Source organism: Felis catus, chromosome C1 (genome assembly GCF_018350175.1).
Source record: "Felis catus isolate Fca126 chromosome C1, F.catus_Fca126_mat1.0, whole genome shotgun sequence".
NCBI lineage: Eukaryota > Metazoa > Chordata > Mammalia > Carnivora > Felidae > Felis > Felis catus.
Genome location: NC_058375.1, coordinates 36,075,455 through 36,097,500, shown reverse-complemented (window position 1 = coordinate 36,097,500; position 22,046 = coordinate 36,075,455). Strand labels below are relative to the sequence as shown.

The following is a 22,046-nucleotide window of genomic DNA, read 5'->3' as shown; positions in this document are numbered from 1 at the left end:
GGAAAAGCATTCCATACTCATGGGTTAGAAGAACATAGTTAAAATGTGTATACCGCTCAAAGCAATGTATACATTTAATGTATACCCATCAAAATACCACCAGCATTTTTCACAAATCTGAAACAAACAGTCTTCAAATTTGTATGGAACCATAAAAGACCCTGAATAGCCATAACAATCCTTAAAAATAAAATTGGAGGCACCATGATTCTGAATTTCAACCTATATTATAAAGCTGTACTCATCAAGACAGCATGGTATTGGCTCAAAAACAGACATATAGATCAGTGGAACAGAACAGAAAACCCAGAAATGGACCTACAGCTATATGGTCAAATAATCTTCAGCAAAGCAAGAAAGAATATCCAGGTGAAAAAATACTTTCTTCAACAAATAGTTTTGTGGGAACTGGGCAACCACATGTAGAAGAATGAAACTGGACCACTTTCTTATACCATACACAAAAATAAATTAAAAATGGATGAGAGACCTAAATGTGAGATAGGAAACCATCAAAATCTTAGAGGAGAACACAGTTCAGTAACCTCTGTGACCTCATCCTGAGCAACTTCTTACTAGACACATCACTGGAGAAAAGGGAAACAAAAGCAAAAATGAACTGTTGGGACCTCATCAAGATAAAAAGCTTCAGCACAGCAAAGGAAACCACAAAATTAAAAGGCAGCCTACAGAATAGGAGAAGATATTTGCAAACTATATACCTGATAAAGGGTTAGTATCCAAAATCTATAAAGAACTTCTCAAACTCAACACTCAAAAAACAACCCAGTTAAGAAGTGGGCAGTAGACATGAATCGACACTCTTCAAAAGAAGACATCCATATGGCTAACAGACACATGAAAAGATGCTCAACATCACTCATCATCAGGGAAATACAAATCAAAACCATGATGAGATATCACCTCACACCTGTTAGAATGGCTAAAGTTAACATAAGAAACAGCAGGTGTTGGCGCAGATGTGGAGAAAGGATGTGCCCTGTTGGTGGGAATGCAGACTGGTGCAGCCACTCTGGAGAACAGTATGAAGGTTCCTCAAAAAACTAAAAATAGAACTACCCTATGACCCAACAATTATGCTACTAGGTATTTACCCAAAGGATACAAAAATACAGATTTGAAGGGGGACATGCACCCCAATGTTTATAGCAGCATTATCAACAGTAGCCAAATTATGGCAAAGAGCCCATGTGTCTGTCGACTAATGAATGGATAAAGATGTGGTGTACATATATAATAGAGTATTACTCAGCCATCAAAAAGAATGAAACCTTGTCATTTGCAGTGAGATGGATGCAGCTAGAGTATTATGCTAAGCAAAATAAGTCAGAGAAAGATACCATAGGATTTCACTTACCTGTGGATTTTAAGAAACAAAACAGATGAACATATATGCAAGGGGGTAGGAAAGAGGGAGAAACAAGCCATAAGAGACTCTTAAAGATAGAAAACAAACAGGATTGATGGAGGTGGGTGTGAAATGGGCTAGATGAGTGATGGGTATTAAGGAGGGCACTTGTTATGATGAGCACTGGGTGTTGTATGTAAGTGATGAATCACTGAATTCTTCTTGTGAAACCAATATTGCACAGTATGTTAACTAATTAGAATTTAAATAAAAATTTGAAAAGAAAAAAATGAGCAAGATTTGAACAGATACTTCACAAAGGAGGATACTCAAATGTCCAGTAGGCACATGGAGAAAATAATCATTGTCATTAGTTGCAAGGGAAATATGGAAATTCAAATTAAGACCATTGTGAGATATTGCTACCCACACTCCAGAATGGCTAAAATTTATAAGTCTGAAAACACTAAATTCGGTCACATTTTAGAGCATTTGGAACTCTCATACATTACAGGAACATGAAGTAGTCTAACCATTTTGGGAAAAGCTATGGTAGTTTCTTGTAAAACTACATTATGACCCAGCACTTCTAGATATTTATTTATAGATATTCAAGAGAAACGAAGGTAAATGTTCATTTATTTTAATTTTATTCATAATAGCACCAAACTGGAAACAGTTTAAATATCTGTTGACCCAAGAATAGAAAAGTTGTGGTGTAATCATGTAATGAATTACATATTTGTTAATAAAAAGGAGTGACTGATAAAACAACATGATGAGTTTCAGTGTACCATTACACAAAATGGTACATACCATCTGGTTCTATTTATGTGCCTATTCTAGAATAAGCAAGTAATCTATGGTGGGAAAGAAAATCCAAACAGTGGTTGCTTGTGTGAAGTGGGGATTGACTGCAGAGGGCAAAAGGAACTTTCTTGTTGTAGAAGGTAGTTTTTATTTTTATAGAGGTTGAGGAGTTATGAGCATTTTTCAAAACTCATAGAATGGTATACTTGGTATATGTGCATTTCACTCTATATTTTATTTTATTAAAAAAAATAGATGGGCGCCTGGGTGGCTCAGTCAGTTAAGCATCCAACTTTTTTTTTAATTTTTTTTTTTAACGTTTATTTATTTTTGGGACAGAGAGAGACAGAGCATGAACAGGGGAGGGGCAGAGAGAGAGGGAGACACAGAATTGGAAACAGGCTCCAGGCTCTGAGCCATCAGCCCAGAGCCCGACGCGGGGCTCGAACTCACGGACCGCGAGATCGTGACCTGGCTGAAGTCAGACGCTTAACCGACTGCGCCACCCAGGCGCCCCAAGCATCCAACTTTTCATTTTGGTTCGGGTCATGATCTTATGGTTCGTGGGATCAAACCCATGTCAGACTCTGCAATGACGACATGGAGCCTGATTGGGATTCTCTCCCTCTTTTGCCCCTACCCCCATATGTGCGTGCTCTCTCTCTTTCCCTCCCTCTCTCTCAAAATAAATAAACTTAAAAAATAGATTAACATCACCAGTCATGGGGGAAATAAATATAATAAGCCTTCTGATGTGATGCATTGAGAATGCAACCTCACCTTTGTGAACTCCTTCCAGAAATGCATAGCCTGAATCTAACCATAAGGAAATACCACACACACTCAAATTGAAGTTTTACTAAAGAATTACAAAAGATTCTACAAAAGAAGTAGCGTCTACTTTTTAAAAATGTTGTCATGAAAGAAAAGTTCCAGGTTAAAGAAAACTAAAGAGATAAGACAACTAAAGGAAACACGTTCAGGGTGCCTGGCTTGCTTAGTCAGTGAGACTCTTGATCTCTGGGTCATGAGTTCGAGCCTCACATTGGGCGTGGAGCCTATGCAAAAAAAAAAAAAAGCATGTAATCCCAGATTGGATACTGGATGAGAGAAAAACAATGTACATTTTAAAAATTTTGTTTTGCTATGAAACTAGTCAGTATTATAATTTGAATAAGTGTTATAGATTAGATAGTAGTATTTGTTGATGTTAATTGCCCAGTCTTTTTTTTTTTTTTTTAACGTTTATTTATTTTTGAGACAGAGACAGAGCATGAACAGGGGAGGGTCACAGAGAGAGGGAGACACCGAATCTGAAACAGGCTCCAGGCTCTGAGCTGTCAGCACAGAGCCCGACGCGGGGCTCAAACTCACGGACCACAAGATCATGACCTGAGCCGAAGTCAGACGCTTAACTGACCAAGCCACCCAGGCACCCCATGCCCAGTCTTTATAATTGCATTGTGATTATATAAAGAATGTGCTTTTGAGGAAACACATAATAAAGTATTTATGGGTAAATGGTATCAAGTCCTTCAGCTTGCAAATGGTTCAAGAAAAAATAATTAGAATGTTGGAGCAAATGTAAAATGGTGACATGAGAATCTAGACATCTGTGCAGAATATAAAGAAATTCTTTGAATTATTTTTGCAACTTTGTTGTAACTCTGAAATTATTTCAAAATAATAAGAAAGAATACAGAGCAACTGGAATCGAAGAACCATAAAAAAATCCATGGGCATTATCTACAGCAAAACAAAGTGAGGTGTTAAACAGGAACAAACCACAAAACTATAATACCTGGGTGATGGCAGCATTTGTGCAGGAAAAAATTGGAGGAAGCATAGGATATCTGACAGCCCCCCAAAGAGGCAGGCAGCAGTTGTTTCTAGATGGCTTAGAGCATTAATTGGAGAACAGCTGAAAATTAGGAGTGGTTTTACAAAACTAGTCAGTCAATACAGAAGTCTGGAATGAGGTATAAAGGGTCTGGTTGGATCAGTTAGGAGAGAAGAGCCACACAATAGTTTCAACAGGGAAAGTACAGGATTGGGGAAATGAGCAGTTGACTAGCAATAAAGAGAACGCTGAAGAGTATCAAAGTAGCAGATGTAGGGAATAGCCATTAACCCTAGGGCTAAGATAGAGTACTCAAAGAAGAGTATCCCCATTTCCCCATCACCACCAGACCTTGTGAGGAAGGGCTTAGCTGTGGTTTACTGAATGACAGAACAGTTGTTCAGGTGCTTCTCCAGAGAACATGTTGGAAATCTGCCCTCTTAAGTACCTGGTAAAGCTGTTCAGATGTCACTCTGCTGTAAAATCACTCAAGTCAAATCTCATTTGCACTTTAGAACCTGGCTTAGCAGGAACTGGGTGCTGCAGGAGCCTGCTGAGTAAGCACACCGGAGTAAGAAACAGAAGTCTCTCTTGCTCTACTGACAAAACTTAACCTGACAGCTGGCAAAGGGAAAAATTTTAAGTGCTCAGACACATTTACAAAGAGTAGGCAGAAAGGATGACTTTGGGACTAAGGCAATAGTTGATAACTAGCACCGGGCACTATCATTGTTTATATTAACCAACCAGTATTCCCTTCCAGAATGTAGCCCTCACTGAACACAAAGCTTTTGGAAGTAGAATCCAGATTGAGCTACAGAAATGGAAAACATAGAAACAAAGGAAAGAGAAGGTTCAGATAAAAGGGAGGGAAGAAGGTGGGGACAATAGCCTGGACATGAAAGAAACTAAGCCACCTTTTTAAAAATTTTTAAAACATTTTTACTTATTTTTGAGAGACAGAGACAGTGTGAGCAGGGAAGGGCAGAGAGAGAGAGATACAGAATCGGAAGCAGGCTCCAGGCTCCAAGATGCCAGCACAGAGCCGACACAGGGCTTGAACCCACCAACTGTGAGATCATGACCTGAGCTGAAGTTGGATACCCAACCACCTGAGCCACTCAGGCGGCCCCATAAGCCACCATATTTTTTTAACACTGAAAACAAAAGAGCTCTAAAGTTTGATGTCAGAAAAGCAGTCTTGACTCACATTCACAAAACTAATCATACATAAATGAACATAAAGGGATCAATAGAAGTGGCGCCTGGGTGGTGCAAACATCCAACTCCTGGTTTCAGTTCAGGTCATGATCACATGGTTCATGAGTTTGAGCCCTGCATCAAGCTCTTTGTGCAGCCTGCTTGGGATTTCTTTCTCCCTCTCTCTCTCTCTCTCTCTCTCTGCCCCTCCCTGGCTTGCTTGCTCTCTCTCTCTCAAAAACATTAAAAAAATTTTTTTAAGGGTCACAAGGATAAAGAATAGACTAGAATAACATCCTTAACAGACAATGCAACGTACACCTGTGCAGCATGTCCACAAAACATAACCATTTTAAAATTTACTAGTACTACAGTACTACTATACTATTTTAAAATTTAGATAATACTAAGAAAATGGCATAAGAACAACCTCAACCAGAAAAACTCAAGGTGCTAGAAATAAGGAAAGATACTCAAAAGGAGACTAAACGAGAAGGAACTCAAGTGAATAATCAATGTTTTCTAAGAATTAGAAGAAAATTTTTAAATGAAGGAGAAACATTAAAAGTTAGAATTGAGGAGCACCTGGGTGGCTATATTGGTTAAACGTCCAACTCTTGATTTCGGCTCAGGTCATGATCTCACAGTTCCTGTGTTGGTCTCTGCACTGACAGCATTGCACAGAGCCTGCTTGGGATTCTTTCCCTCTCTCTGCCCCTCCCCTGCTCGCACTCATTCGTTCTCTCTCTCTTAAAATAAATAAGAATTTATAAACAAAAGTTAAAATTGGGGCGCCTAGGTGGTTCAGTTAGTTGAGCATCCGACTTTGGCTCATGTCACGATATCAATGGTTTGTGGGTTTGAGCCCCATGTTGAGCTCTGTGCTGATGGCTCAGAGCCTGGATCCTGCTTTGGATTCCCTCTCTCTCCCCCTCTCCTTCCCTCCCTCTCCCTCTCTCTCTCTCTCTCTCTCTCAAAAATGAGTAAACGTTAAAAAAAAAAAAAAGAAGCTAGAATTGAGAGGCATCTGGTTGGCCCAGTCAGTAGAGCATGTGACCATTGGTCTCAGGGTTGTAAGTTCAAGCCCCACTTTGGGGGTAGAGTTTACTAAATATAAAAAACTGAGGGGGGGGGTGGTGCCTGGGTGGCTCAATCAGTTAAGTGTCCCACTCTTGATCTTGCTTCACGTCTTGATCTTAGGATTGTGAATTCAAGCCCCATGTTGGTCTCCGTGCTATGTGTGAAGCCTGCTTAAAAAAAAAGTTTTTTTAATGCATCATTATTGTTTAAATGAATGAATGAGTGAATAAAAAATAAAAGGGCACCTGGGTGGCTCAATCAGTTGAGTGTCTGACTTTGGCTCAGGTCCTGATCTTGCAGTTTGTGGGTTCAAGTGCCACATCGGGCTCTGCTGACAGCTCAGAACCTGGAGCCTGCTTTGGGTTTTGTGTCTCCTTCTCTCTCTGCCCCTCCCCCGCTCATGCGCGCGCGCGTGCTCTCTCTCTCTCAAACATTAAAATTTTTTGAAGAATTGAGAGATGATACACATTTGGCCAAAAATGATCCAATATGTGTATAATAGGATCACACACACACACACACACACACACACACACACACACACACACACACACACAGAAAATCCCAAAAGAACAGGTTAATGGCTAAAAATTATAATTCAAGAATAATTCCCTGAAATACAGTAAGATTTGAAGCTATGAATTGAAAGGGCAGCCAGAACAGCCAACACCAAATAGGCTTATAAAATGCTAGATTCAAGTGAAAAAAAAAAATACCCTTCGAGCTTGTCCAAGTGACTTACAAAGAAAATCAGACTTTGATGAAGTTTTATGACAAGTCAATGGAATAACAATTACAGTACAAAAATTTGAGCCAAAGATTTTATACTCTATCAAACTAATCTTCATTTCTAAAAGTCACAAATACTCGTGTGTAGGAACTTGGAATATTGTTTCCAAGAATTTTCCTGAGGAAAGTACTAGACAAGCTTCAGACAATGAAACCTGAAAGATAAACAGAAAGATGGTAAATACTAAATATATGGCTGATTATAGAACTAAATGAGAGTTAAGAGAGTTTAGCATGTAATAGCAATGGGCTCTTAACAGTCTAGAAAAAGCATACCTTTTTTTTTTTTTAATTTTTGTTTTTTAACGTTTATTTACTTTTGAGACAGAGACAGAGCATGAACGGCGGCCGGTCAGAGAGAGGGAGACACAGAATCTGAAACAGGCTCCAGGCTCTGAGCTGTCAGCACAGAGCCCGACGCGGGGCTCGAACTCATGAGTTGTGAGATCATGACCTGAGCCGAAGTTGCACGCTTAACCGACTGAGCCACCCAGACGCCCCACCTTACTTTTTTTATTAGAGATTTTATTTCTGAGTAATCTCTATACCCAACTTGGGGCTTGAACTCACAATCCCAAGATCAAGAGTTGCATGCTCATGGAGCGCCTGGGTGGCTCAGTCGGTTAAGCGTCCAACTTCAGCTCAGGTTATGATCTCACGGTCTGTGAGTTCAAGCCCCACGTTGGGCTCTGTGCTGACAGAGCCTGGAGCCTGCTTTGGATTCTGTGTCTCCCTCTCGCTCTGCCCCTCCCTTGCTTAAAAATAAATAATAAACATTAAAAAAAAGAGTTGCATACTCCACTGACTGAGCCAGCCAGATGCCCCAAAAAAGTATAACTTTTTAGTGGGAGAATGGGGAGAGCCTGTACAGAATAACATTTTATTAGTCATGTTGGTGGTGTCATGTTGATTGTTACTCTGATTACTGTTGTATGTAATCTGTATGTAACTGTTGTATGTTGTATGTAATACGAGATAAAGTGGTTGAATATGATATTCTATACCTTGTGTCCTTGAAAGTCAGGATTCTTGGTGTAGAGGAAAGGAAGTATAGATATAAGATGTTTGGTAAAAATTCAAGTTTCTCAGTATGAATTAGAAATATCAGGACACATGGGTGGCTTGGTTGGTTGAGCATCCACCTCTTGTTTTTGGCTCAGGTCATGATCCCAAGGTCATGGGATCGAGCCCCATGTTGAGCTTAAGATTGATTCTCTCTCTGCCCCTCTTCCCTCCTCGTATGCAATCTCTCTCTTAAAATAAATCTTTTCAAAAATCTATATCAGTGAGTGGTCATGTTATGATATATTCTTTGAAAACGGGTATATATTTCCAGACTCTGCTCATGGAAAAGACCTAAAAGCAGTGACCAACCTCATAGCAATTAGCATCCCTAGTACCCAGATTGTAGTCTTGAAATAGCATTTCTGGACAGGATATTTGTAAGATAAGCTTGGAACATTTTGTCGTACTACATAGCAGAGAAGTGATTAAAGATTACTAGAGCTGTATCAAAAGTATTCAGTAGCCAAATTGAAGATGTTCCCACTGGCTAAATATAGATGTTTCATGCATCAGCTAAGGATATTAACTGATTAAATTTGTGAGTTCTCAGTGATACCTCACCTTAGAAATAAGCATGTAGTCTATCTTTCCCTGTGAATTTTACCATTGAGTCACCAAATAGATGAGAGGAAATTCCATTTTATGCAAGTATACTAGCTAATAAAGAAGGAATGATAAAACTGGAAGATCATTGTTTTGCAGCTTGTAGTAAGTTAATAGTTTTAGGCTATGAGCATCCATATCTGCCAGCCAAAAAGAAGCATAATCAGACATTATGTGTCTCCTAGTGCACAAAGCTAGCAAGAAGTTGCCTTTCCAAAATAAAGATGTGTATAGGGGAGGGGGGCAGTTCTGTAGCCTCTAGAACCAACCACCAATTTATAGGAAAGATAGAGGTATAAGATATTTTAGAGTAACCTGTAAGTTAAGAGAGTTAAGAAATATTTTTTTGGAGACCAAATAATCATTTTGAGGGATATACACTTGGGTGGTAAAAGCAAAGCAAAGAGGTGTTCACCATAAGTCAGGATAATAGTTATTTTTAGAGGGGAGGGAGGTTTGTTTTTTGGGTTTATGTTGTGGTTTTTTGTTTGTTTGTTTTAGGTTTTATTTATTTATTTTTGAGAGAGAGCAGTGGGGGCCAGAGAGAGAGGGAGACAGAATCCCAAACAGGCTCTGCACTGTCAGTTAATCTGTCACTGTAACTCAGAGAATGACCTGAGCCAAAATCAAGAGTCAGACACTTAACCAGCTGAGACACCCAGACACCCCTGGTTTGTTTTTTTTTTAAATGAGGCTTATAAAACGTTTTCTGGTTTGGATGTTGATATTCTGTTGCTTGAACTGCCTGGTGATTTTGCCCATTTGTTTTTTGTAATTTTTTGTATCTGTGTTGTATTTTACTATTTTTAAAAAACCAATGGAGAGAAATAGAAGGTACCACACATAAAGTAGCTCTGAAAACCCTAAATGAAATGTGACTAAGAATAAAAGCTTAGGGGCACCAGGGTGGCTCAGTTGGTTGGGCATCCAACTTCGGCTCAAGTCATTATCTCACGGTTTGTGGGTTTGAGCCCCATATCAGGCTCTCTGCTTTCAGGGCAGAACCTGCTTCAGATCCTCTGTCCCCCTCTCTCTCTGCACCTTCCCCGTTCATGCTGTCTCTCAGTCTCTCTCAGAAATAAACATTAAAACGAACACAAGCCTGTTAAAACAGGAAAATACAGCTTTTATCTGTGGGGACTCCCTTTACCTGTTATTTTTCTATCCAGAGGAGTGTATTTACCTGTCCTTCATATTTTGTCACTAATTTGTCCATTTATATATTGAGTTAGTTGTTCAGTATGTATCTGTGCTTATCCTATTGTTGTGGTTCTCAACCTTGATGGGTTGAAAATATATACCTGCTGGGGCTCCATCCCTGGAGATTCTGATTCAGAAGGTTTGTAGTGGATCTGGGCATCTTTCTGTTGTTTGTTTAATGTTCTGTGGGTAATTGTGCTGAAAAGCCATTTTCCTACTCTATTACCATATTGTAAAGTTTGGGCTTGAACACCAGTGTCATACTCAACCTTGTTAAGTCCAGTTTATTGCTCTTAACACTTTCCCATCCTTCCCCTCATCTCTTCCTCTATTCCTGTTACCTTCATTTCTCTCTTTATCTATGGATCTGTGGAATTGGTCTCCTAGTTGATGTTTAAACTTCTCAAATACATCCTTCAAGCTGCTTACCAGACTGTTAAAAACTTAATGATTATGGATTATGTTAACTCTGCCCGAGAGATGGATCTTCAATACCTACAGGATAAAATTTAGTCTCCCTAAAAACTAAACTGCAGTCTGGCTCTTGCTTACTTTGCAAGACATCTCTTTCAGCACAGAAGGATTCCCTCCTTCCCCTAGTACTAATCATTCTAAACTATTTGCAGATTTCTGAATATTCTATTCTTTTTCACGCTTTCCTGTCCAGATGTTCATTGAGCATTCTGTTCCTGGAATCACCCATTTTCCAACTTTGGACTTCATCTTTAAAGATTCCTTCTTAGTCCTTTAACCTCTAATGAAACCTTTTCTGATAGCACTTCTTTTTCAAGCGGAATTGACCGTTCCTCTTCCCTAATACAAATTTTTATCATAAACCCTGTAACCTTTTATTATGCTTGTCTACAAGTATATCTTTGTAGTGGGCACAGGGGCTCTTCTTAATTGTCTTTGTATTTCTAGCACTGTCCCTGGCACATTGTCAGCCTCTGCCCTAAAGCAGTCTTAGAATAAGTTACGAATACTACACATTTCACTGTCCAGATTGTCCTTAAATCTGAGAAAAGTGATCTACATTCTTGTTCATTCAGTTTTCTGTGCCTCCTTATATGGCGTATATATTCCTATTGGCAGATGAGGACTTACATTTAATCTGTTCATTTTAAAAAAACAAATTTAATCCTCTTACATTAAGGGAAATGAAACCCAAGAGAGCCTAAGATTAATACAAGATCTGTTGATTTAGCATTTCAATATCTTCTGCTTACTTGATTCTGATTACAGCGTTAAATAAGTGCTGCTCATATATAATTATTTGATAGGTTCCATGGTGATGGCTACTTTGTAAAAAGTGCCAAAATAATTAGCTTTCTTTATCAACCATTAATATCCCTTTTTTCCTAGCCTTCTTTGAATCCAGAAGCTGGCAAACAGAATCAGCCATGCAGACCTATTGGGACCCCTTCTGGAGTGTGGGGTAGGTAGATTTTGCCATTTTAAAGGCACACAACTTTAAATTTTTCTTCGCATGGAGAAGAGCAAAAATTCTTTATCTCTTTTTTGTTTGTTTGTTTCTTTATCTCTTTTTTTCTCATCTCATCCATTTGCACATGGTAACTAACACCTATTATCTCTTACTCTGCCCGCCGAAAATACCATTGAACTGTAATGGTAGTGGAGTCCCAATACAGATAATTGAGAGCTTGTAGAGCCCTGAATTTGAAAGATTTTAAGCAAAGGGAGAATAATCTAAAGCTTATAAGTAGTAATGTTTAATTAACATTGCTAATTCATTTGTAACAATTCAATTGAATTTTATGTTGTTATAATTGTCTCCTAAATATTTGGCAGGCATATATAACTGTGTACTAAGCATTCTTTCATATTATGGGATACTCTTCTAAAATGTTCTTTGAAAGGCTGCATACTACCACATCCTATAGAGTATTTTGTTCAGCCAGGTTACACTTGATTTTTTTTTTATTTGGTGGGGGTGGTTAGGGGGCAGGTTTGGCAGTTAAATGTTGCTTATTGTAGAAGGCAAGGTGAAAACATATACATATACCTGTTTATGTGTACATGCTGGGAGTAACTAGCCTTATAAAAAATTAACATACAAATCAATGTATTTTATACCAAATGTGATCTGTAGTTTTGAAATTGTTGGCATTTACAAATGAGACTCCCCTAGTTCCTACATTAGACCTATTCAGTCAGTAGTTAGGCATCTTATTGGGAAGGCTTTAGCATACCTGAATACTGGTTTTGGATTTTGAGTTACAGAATTAAGGGTGCTTGTTGTACCATTTCCCCTTTGTTAATAGTGTAAAGCTTTGCTCCACTTTGATCAGAAGGTCCCATGGTAGCCTCCTTTTCCCAATTTCCACATCTCTCTCCATTCCCCTGCTGACAGGAACTGCCACCCTTGGATATATTCTTGATGGCCTGAGTGATCACACCATACACTAGACATATTAAGCCCCTGAAGGACTACTAACATCTTTGGGCTTCCTGGTTGATTTATGAATTTAGCTTCATATGTTGCCTTTTTTCCTGTAGTTCTCAAGTATTGTCACTTTTGAGAATATCTGTTAAGTGCACACCAGGAAATGTTTGTCCCTCAGTCTCACCTGCCAGCTCTCTGTTGAAAGTGAGGACTTCATATAAACTGTGCTTCATGTTAACCATTGCTTGACATTCTTTCGTCTCTTCGCTATTGTATTTCACAGAAAACCCACCTAGTGCCAAGCAACCTTCCAAAATGCTAGTCATCAAAAAAGTTTCCAAAGAAGATCCTTCTGCTGCCTTCTCTGCTGCATTCACCTCACCAGGATCTCACCATGCAAATGGGAACAAATCGTCAACCATGGTTCCAAGTGTCTATAAGAACCTGGTTCCTAAGCCTGCACCACCACCTTCCAAGGTATGATTTGGAATCTGTATAAGAACCTTATACAGCAGGAGTTTGGTAATAAATTAGGAAAAAATTAGTATTTTTATTTTTTTCTGTTGAATCATTCGCCAGATACTCATTCAGTACCTAATATATATACTACTGAATGAGTATCTGGTGAATGATTCAACAGAAAAAAAAAATAGATAATAACTGTATAGATATCTATACAGTTATATACAGATATCTACAGATATGGTTTACTCTGTCTCCAAACTCTCTACTGCTGCCAACTGCTTTCTTAGTAGGCTTCTCATTCTCATGAGCTTCATCTCATAAACCTGTTTCTCTTAATTTGCTGTTTCCATTAATAGCATCAACATCCGTTTGATCACTCGGGTGATTGTCTAGATTGGCTGCTTCTTTCCTCCTCATTACTCATTCCCCTCTACCAAGCAGTTATAAAGTCTGTGTCAGTAACTCCCTCTGTGATGTCCTGTGCCCTTTTCACCTCCCATTTACTGTTGTAGTGTCCTCTTCTATTTCTTCATCTCCCTACAGTCATCTTGTACAGAACTGCCAGAATGATTATCATAAAACAATTTGAATATAACACATCCTTTCCTCAATCACTTTAGCGGTCCCAAACTATCTACAGAAGGGTTTGGTAAACTTTTCTGTGAAGAGCCAAATAATAAATATTTTAGGCTTTGCTGGTCACTTATGACATATGGTCTCTGTTACCTTTTCTCCCTTCCCCTTATGTTTTTTGTTTGTTTTACAGTGCTTGAAAAGTGTAAAATATTATTAGCTCATGGGCCATACAAAAACAGGCCTCTGACCCACGGGTTGTTGCTTGCCAACACTGATCTTATAATAACAGTGGCTAGACTCCTTCACAGTGGCATGTATAATTCTTTATAGCCTAACTCTAATCCATCTTTTATATTTTACTATCGCTTCTTTCTTTTACCTGGGAAATTAGTTATCCTTCAAGTTCATGTTACCTGCTCTGTGAATCCTTTTCTATCACATACATCTAAAGATCTGATTCATCCTTTTATCTCTAATTGAGTATTGCTCTTGTCTCTTATCATAATATTTATAACACTTTATTGGATCTCTTTATTATAATTTAAAATTTTTTTAGTGTTTTTTTAAAAATTGTTTAACGTTTGTTTATTTTTGAGAGACAGAGCATGAGTCGTGGAGGGGCACAGAGAGAATAAGATGCAGAATCCAAAGCAGGCTCCAGGCTCTGAGCTGACGGCACAGAGCCCGATGTGGGGCTCAAACCCACGAACTGTGAGATCATGACCTGAGCCAAGGTTGGACGCTTACTGGCTGAGCCACCCAGGTGCCCCCCCCAAATTTTTTTTAATGTTTATTTTTGAGAGAGAGAGAGAGGCAGACACAGAATTTGAAGCCGGCCCCAGGCTCTGAGCTGTTAGCACAGTACAGCAATAACTAGAATTTACTTTGTTATTGAGAGGAATACCAGTGAGCATTTATTCATTTCCTCTGTGTGTAAGCACTGTGTTTGGTGGTTATGAACAGTACAGAGAAGTACAACATGGGTCATGATACTCCATGAGCTGAAAATCTGATTAACAAGATATAACAATATGAAAGGTCATGTGATATATGTGAAATAAAATAATAACATGCTAATAACAAATTCTAAACAGACTTGGAATAACTAAATCACTTAAACACTATTTAGGGGGCACCCGCGTGGCTCAGTCGGTTGGGCATCCAACTTCGGCTCAGGTCAGGATCTCACAGTTCGTGGGTTCGAGTCCTACATCGGGCTCTGTGCTGACAGCTCCGTGCCTGGAGCCTATTTTGGATTCTGTGTCTCCCTGTCTCTCTGCCCCTCCCCTGTTCACGTTCTGTCTCTGTCTCAAGAATAAATAAACATTAAAAAAAAATTTTTTTTAAATAAACACTAGTTCAGTTTAGAGGAGCAGCATCAGTTCAGATTATGACCATTGAGGAAAATTTTATTGAAAACTGTCTTTTGAACTGATCTTTGGAGGATGATTCACATTTGGATAGGCAGAAAAGAGTCTGGGGAGTATTGTACATAGTAAGAAGAGGTAGTTAAATGCAAGTTCTGAAACCAGAAAACACTAGGCATATTTGAGGGATAGTGGATGATCATTTTAATTACTCCTGGGAGCATTGGGGAAATATCCAGACTGGGGGTCCTTATCCTAGTGGTAATGAATGAGGCTTTCAGGGTAGATAAGATCTCTAAGGGAAAAGGATGGAAGAGTAAAGAACAGGAAAATAAAACTTGGAGGAAATATTTAATATCTTATAAATATTAGGAAAATAACAATATAGTCCATAAGACTAAGAAATTATAATTCAGACATCAAAAAAATACTATGCTATCACAAAAATCTGGGTAGGTGAGTTTCAATAGCAACTGGGGTTGTCAACGCTTGTCAGTTGCTGCTGACCATTTGAGGAAAATAAATGAAAAATGGGTTTTGACCTTAGCAATTGGAAAGGTTTAGATGACCTTTGACTTCAGGTTTTATGAGAGTGGTGTAGGGACAAAACAAGATGTCAGGGGATCCTGGAATTACGTGGGTGGAAGTAGAGGCAGTGGCAACTTTTGAGACTTGACAGTAAAAGGAAATAGAATATATGTGGTGGTAAAGTTAAGTGAAAGGATGAAGAAATCTGTAGGAAGAAGCCCTTGGGAGCAACTTGGAATATACTTCAAAGAAGTCATTAAAGAATCATGGCTCAGGAAGAAAGGAGTGGGAATAAAACTGATTGACAAGTTGAATTATCTTTGAAAGGGTATAAGATACTTGTTTCTCTGATGTAGAAGGGAAAGAATGTGAATTTAAGTCAAGGGAGCAAGTACTATCAAAGAAACAATGTGCCATGAATATTAACATCAGGGCTTTGGAATAGATAGAGTTCACCTTGCACATTCTTTATGATATGACCGTGGTCAGGTTTCTTACTAAGTCTCAGTTTGATCATCTATAAAATGGGGTAATAGTACCCCTCTTTTAAGGTTTTTGTGAGGAATAGATGAGAAGGTTTTATGAAGTACTTAAAGCTGACATACAGTAAGTGCTAATAAATTATAGCTATTATTATCAATATGCCATCACATTTTATGTTTGCTCCATTCCTTAAGAATTTATAAAGAATTTTTATGAGTGTTATTTAATTTGAAATGAGTGCAAGTATTCTGTTAGACTCTAGAGAGTATAGAAATGAGTTAAGACAATGTCATGTCCTCAAACATCTAGGAACGGTTTTGAGGGTGAAGAAGTGGCAAGAACAAAAGTCAGGACACAGGGGTTAAGATTAATTTAGCCCTGTTGTGTAGGACTATCCTAAGTGGAGGGTAGAATGAAAATAGGAAAACTAAACTGTTACTGTCCTTGTAAAAGGTAATGAAGCCTGAACAGGGATGATGAAAGTGGACAGAGAAGGGAGGTGGTGAAGTCACACAGTGTGAAGCAAATTAGAGGCCAAAAACATGATACCACATGTTCTTCTGGGAAACTGGTATAGCTCTGGAGCCGTTTCACTAGAGGTGTAAAAGAGAGGAAGGTCAGATTTCAGGAACAGTTAATGAGAATGGTTGTAGATATGTGAAAAGTGAGGTATTAGAGGAAAGAAGAGGTGAGATGACTGGAAAACGTGGATTTATCCATTCATTCATTTTCTCTAGACGTTGAGTATCTGTGTATTAAAACCTGTGTCACTAGAGGCACAAAATAATCTTAGGGGTGCCTGGGTGGCTCAGTCGGTTGAGCATCAGACTCTTGATTTTGGTTCAGGTCATGATCCCAGGGTTGTGGGATCAAGCTCCCTGTCGGGCTCCATGCTGAACATGTAGCCTGGTTGGGATTCTCTCTTTCTCCCTCTGCCTCTCTTCTCTGCTCCTGTACTCTCTCTCTCTCTCTCTCTCTCTCTCTCTCTCTCTCTCTCTCTCTCTCTCTCACTCTCTCTCTCTCTAAAATAAAACAACAACAACAAACCCCAAAATAATCTTAAAGAGTTTGCTGTCTAGTGGAGAGACAGATATAAAAAATAAATGTTCTCGGGGCACCTGGGTGGCTCAGTCAGTTAAGTGTCCAACTTTGGCTCAGGTCATGATTTTGTTGTTTGTGAGTTTGAGCCCCATGTTGGGCTCTGTATTGACAGTTCAGAGCCTGGAGCCTGCTTCAGATTGTATGTCTCCCTCTCTCTCACTCTGAAAGAGAAATAAACATAAAAAAAAAACAAACAATAATAATAATAAATGTTCTTCTCAGAGTCTTTATAGATAAGGTCAGATTTGAACTGGGTTTTGAAGTAGAAAAGGAAAGAATTGCCATTTGTTGACATCTTCCTATGTTCCAAGACCTTCATTAGGCCTTTTACATATATTCTATAACATTTACTCCTCTAATCCTAGGATGTAGAAAATTCTGTAATACGAGATTACATAGCTAATAAAGTGATGGAGCCAGGACTCTTAAACCAGGTTTGACCAACTTCAATCCAGAGCTGTTTCCACTGCTCCAAAATGTCTACCATCCTGAAGGATTAAAAAAGAGGAAGTTGAGAATTTGGATTTTAGAGTCAAACTTCATGCCGCTCTCTAGGGCTATGATTTTCAGCAAGTTACTTAATTTTGCTAAACTTGTTTCCTTAAAAATAAATTGGAGCGAATTATATCTGTCACATAATTGTGGTAAAAGAATGAAATTAAAGTTTTAAAAGTACTTGGAATATAATATTGACACGGCCTAAGTCAGTAAATAGTTTAAAAACAGTAGAAGTTTGGGACACACCTGAAGGGCTGGCTCAGCCCATGAAGCATGTGATTCTTGATCTCAGGATCATGAGTTTGAGCCCCACATTGGGCCTAGAGATTACTTTAAAAAAATAAAAAAGAAAACAGCAGAAGTTTGTTAGGGAGCAAGTAGATGGGGCTTTTGAGGCAGAGGAACCATTGTTATCCAAAAAGAGAGAGGAAAGAAAGGGAAGGAAAGGAAGGAAGGTAAAACATGGCATGTTTGGGAAAAGACAAATGCTTAAGTATGGCTGATAGTTGGGAATTGATGGGGGGAAGGACTACTAAAGCCAGTCCAGTCATGGAGGTCTTTATAAAAACTCAGGAGAGACAGCACACATGGGTGGCTCACTTGGTTAAGCATCTGACTTCAACTCAGGTTGTGATCTCGCAGCTCGTGAGTTTAAGCCCCAAATCTGGCTCTGTGCTGACAGCTCAGAGCCTGGAGTCTGCTTTTGGATTCGGTGTCTCCCTCTCTCTCTGCTCCTCCCCCACTTGCATGCTGTCTCTGTCTCTCTCTCTCAAACATAGATAAACATTAAAAAAAAAAAAAAAAAAAACCTCAGGAGAGAGGTTAAGTGTAGAGATACAGTTTTACATATTATCATATGGTCTCAACAATTTAAAGGATTAAACAGTTACAAATAACTGGTTAACTGAGAAGCATATTACAGCAGAACACTGAGGCTAGAGCCCTGGAGAATGCCTCCTGGATCCACTGAAAAGACGCAAGGGAATCCAGAAAGGAAAGAGGGGACAGGTTCTGAAAAGATGGGTAATCGCAATCTCCAAAAACAGATATTTTTATTAAGAGCTGGCCTTGGGGGGTGCCTGGGTGGCGCAGTCGGTTAGGCGTCCGACTTCGGCCGGGTCACGATCTCGCGGTCCATGAGTTCGAGCCCCGCGTCAGGCTCTGGGCTGATGGCTCAGAGCCTGGAGCCTGTTTCCGATTCTGTGTCTCCCTCTCTCTCTGCCCCTCCCCCATTCATGCTCTGTCTCTCTCTGTCCCAAAAATAAATAAACGTTGAAAAAAAAAAAAAAGAGCTGGCCTTGGAATATAATATGACAACAAGATTTTTGGTTATTTATTGAAAGAGCTAGTTAATTAATTGATTGTTTAGGGAGAGAGTGCAAGCAGGGGAGGGAGAGGGGGACAGAGGATCTGAAGCAGGCTGTGCCACCCAGGTGCCCCAAAAGAACTATTTTATTAAAATGGGGATGGAGGTGAATGTTGCAAAGAATTGAAAAGTAATAATGAGCAAGTGTAAGACAGCAGATACTGACTTAATGCAGGAAAGCTTGTCAATAAAAGGATGGTAGTATAAAGGAAAATAAATGTGTTTGGTTTTGTTCACCTAGCTTCAGTAAGGTGGCTTAGCATGTTTGTAGATAAAGTGGAAGAACTTATTAGAAGGAAGGGAGGAAATAACTGATAAATTCTGAATGGAAAGAGAATGAACCAGGTGTAGAATGGTAGAAAGGGAGTAGGAAGCTGTTAAACTTGAGGTGCAAAGGAGGGAATTGGGGAAAGTTTGATCTAGTGACTTCTGACTTCTGAGTCCAGTAGGAGAAGACAGGATCATTTGTGGTAGAGAGAGTTGGGAGTGCTTTGATTGGAGTTTAAAGGAAAGGGAGGACATTTTTTAAAAAGCTGTGTTGAGGGGTGCCTGGATGGCTCAGTTGGTTAAGCGTCTGACTCTTGATTTCAGTTCGGGTCATGATCTCATGGTCTGTGGGATCAAATCCAGCATCGGGCTCTGCACTGGTGGTGTGGAGCCTACTTGGGATTCTCTCTCTGCCTCTCCCCTGCTCATGTATGTGCGCTTGGTGTGTGTGTGTGTCTCTCTCTCTCTCTCTCTCTCTCTCTCTCTCTCAAACATTAAAAAAAAAAAAAAAAGCCAACCGTGGTTGATATGTGGTTCACTCTGATGGATTTCTACATATATAATTTCTCTACTAAAAGAGGGCCCAGGGCATAATGGTTTTTGTCCAGTGAGAAGTCAGCTATATAGCATAGTGTTTGAGTTACTGAAAATTAAGATTAAATTGGAATAAAGTTGGGCAGAGATGTAGGTATCCTGTTGCATGTAACATTGGTAAACTTTTCATACTACTGTGGCAGAAATGCAAGTGTTTGTGTGTCCTGAGGTGACAATGTTAAAAGAAAGACAAGGCATCTGGTAACCATATACAACTCTGTGGAAGCCACTGAGGAACTATCATCTTTGATATTTAGCCTTATATAAGCAGCCATCTTTAGATTTTGATGAGCACAAGAAAAAAAATTAATCTCCATTCCAGTAGGGTCATTGTCTCTCTTATCTGCTTGCATGTTCTTTTTGGAGGCATTGCAAAAAAACAATACTACATACTATTTGAGTAACCTTGGACAAATTGTATAACTTTCTTAAAAGTCAATATAATAATTATACCTAATTAAAATAAAAATGTGAACAGTTTGATAAGCGTCTGGCAGATACTCATTTACATTAATTCCTTTCCTAAAGCCTATAATATCCTGTTGAATACCAAGAAAGAAATTCTTTTCACTCAGATCCTTCCTTTGTCCTGACCGTCTCTCCATTCTGATTGTTTCATTCTGGAAAAATGGACATTTTTCATTTATCCAGCCTCACTCCATTGATGTGCTTTGTCTTCCTGTCTCTTCAGACAGTGTGATTGACTCAAAAAAAAAAAATTTCCAGCTTCACTATGCTGCCATCAAAATTGGAGCTAGGGCCAGCGTGACAGAATAGGCCTAAGCCCCACAAGGCCAAGCAAAGAAAGGATCAAACCAGAATTGTCTAGCCATTTACATTGCCTGCTCTGGCCTTCTAGAACTAGCTTCCTGCCATAAGAATTCCTTCTGGGAAACAAAACATTTTGGGGTCCAGTAAGTTGGGAAAACGCTGTATATTATATCTGCCTCTCAAATTCATATACAATTAAATGCTTTGAGAAATCGCACAGTGAAGAAACCTGTTGAACTTTATTCACTTCAGCTTCTCCCACAGTTATTGAACCAGAGCTTTCTTTTTGAGAAATACCTATTAATATACCATGACCCTTCTGGTTCCCATCTGCTTTTTTCTCCTTCAAGTGCCTAACATCAGAAAGAGGTTGCATGCCTCCCAAACATGTTAAGATGGGTAAGCTCTTGGAACTCGTGTTCTTACATAACATTTCACTGTTTGCTTTCTGATCTTCCAGGCTGAGCTTCTGTCTCCATACTTGTTTTGACTGATTTATTCTTTCTTCCTGTGTAGCCCAGTGCATGGAAAGCTAACAGAATGGAACACAAATCAGGATCCCTTTCCTCGAGCCGGGAGTCTGCTTTTACCAGTCCAATCTCTGTTACCAAACCAGTAGTACTGGCTGGTGGTGCAGTTTTAAACTCTCCTAAAGAGGTGAGTGAGGACAAGGCCAAACAGCCTTTTCTAAAATTGCCATTTCTCATTTACTTACATATGCTAAGATACACGGTGTGACATGTACAGCTCTAATTCCATTTCGTTTGTAGCTGTGCTTCTCTCAGAGTCATTTCTTGACCCCATTAGCGTCTAAAGATGGACAGTAGCTGAGTAGTTAGTAGTTGCTCTGTAGTAGACTATGTTAGACCAGCATCATTTCTCGAGACTATAAAAAAATGAAAGAGATGCTGTATAAACTATACAGTCTTAACTGCAAAAACCCTGCAAAGCTGAAGTCTGTTTATATGAAAAGGATAGTTTGTTTTTGGTAAAAGACAGACTGGTAAATAGGCTGCCAGATTCTGGAAACCACTTCCAAATAGAAGTGACCCAGAGAATTCCAGTTCTTGCTCTTTGCTGTCAGGAGCAACCTATTTGTGATATTTGCCCAGAGTCCCTCCAGCACTACTCCTCCAATTGAGATCAGCTCCTCTCGCCTGACCAAGCTGACCCGCCGAACTACCGACAGGAAGAGCGAGTTCCTGAAGACTCTGAAGGATGACCGGAATGGAGACTTTTCAGAGAACAGAGACTGTGACAAGCTGGAGGATGTAAGACCATAGGAATTTTCTGGGCAACATAGGGGTTTTCCCGTGTTGTATTTATGCTTTTTTAAAGTCTTGAATTGGTCAGTGCTATAAGAAGTTGGTAAACTTACAGAAGCTTTTATCAGTTAGGATTATATTTAGTTGCAATATAAGAAAATCTGACAGGGTACCTGGGTGGCTGAGTCGGTTAAGCATCTCACTTCGGCTCAGGTCATCATCTCATGGTTCGACAGTTCAAGTCCCACTGCGGGCTCTCTGCTGTAAGCACAGAGCCCACTTTGGATCCCTCTGTTCCCCCCAACCTTAGAAATACATTTAAAAAAATTAGAAAATCTGACAAACAAAACCGTAAAGCCAAGAGGGTTTTGTTTTGTTTTGTTTTTGTTCTGTATCCTACAACAG

General features: G+C 39.3%; 1 protein-coding gene across 5 annotated transcripts in view; it reads left to right on the top strand.

Annotated features, from left to right (window-relative positions):
- The window catches only part of GPBP1L1 (GC-rich promoter binding protein 1 like 1), a 67,803-nt gene that overhangs the window by 41,625 nt on the left and 4,132 nt on the right, over positions 1–22,046 (top strand). For all 5 annotated transcript variants that reach the window (XM_011284643.4, XM_011284642.4, XM_011284644.4 and 2 more), the window contains 4 exons: positions 11,319–11,391; positions 12,644–12,837; positions 20,893–21,033; positions 21,489–21,647. In XM_011284643.4, the coding sequence (XP_011282945.2) occupies positions 11,319–11,391; positions 12,644–12,837; positions 20,893–21,033; positions 21,489–21,647 (567 nt within the window). The remainder of the gene's footprint in view (positions 1–11,318; positions 11,392–12,643; positions 12,838–20,892; positions 21,034–21,488; positions 21,648–22,046) is intronic.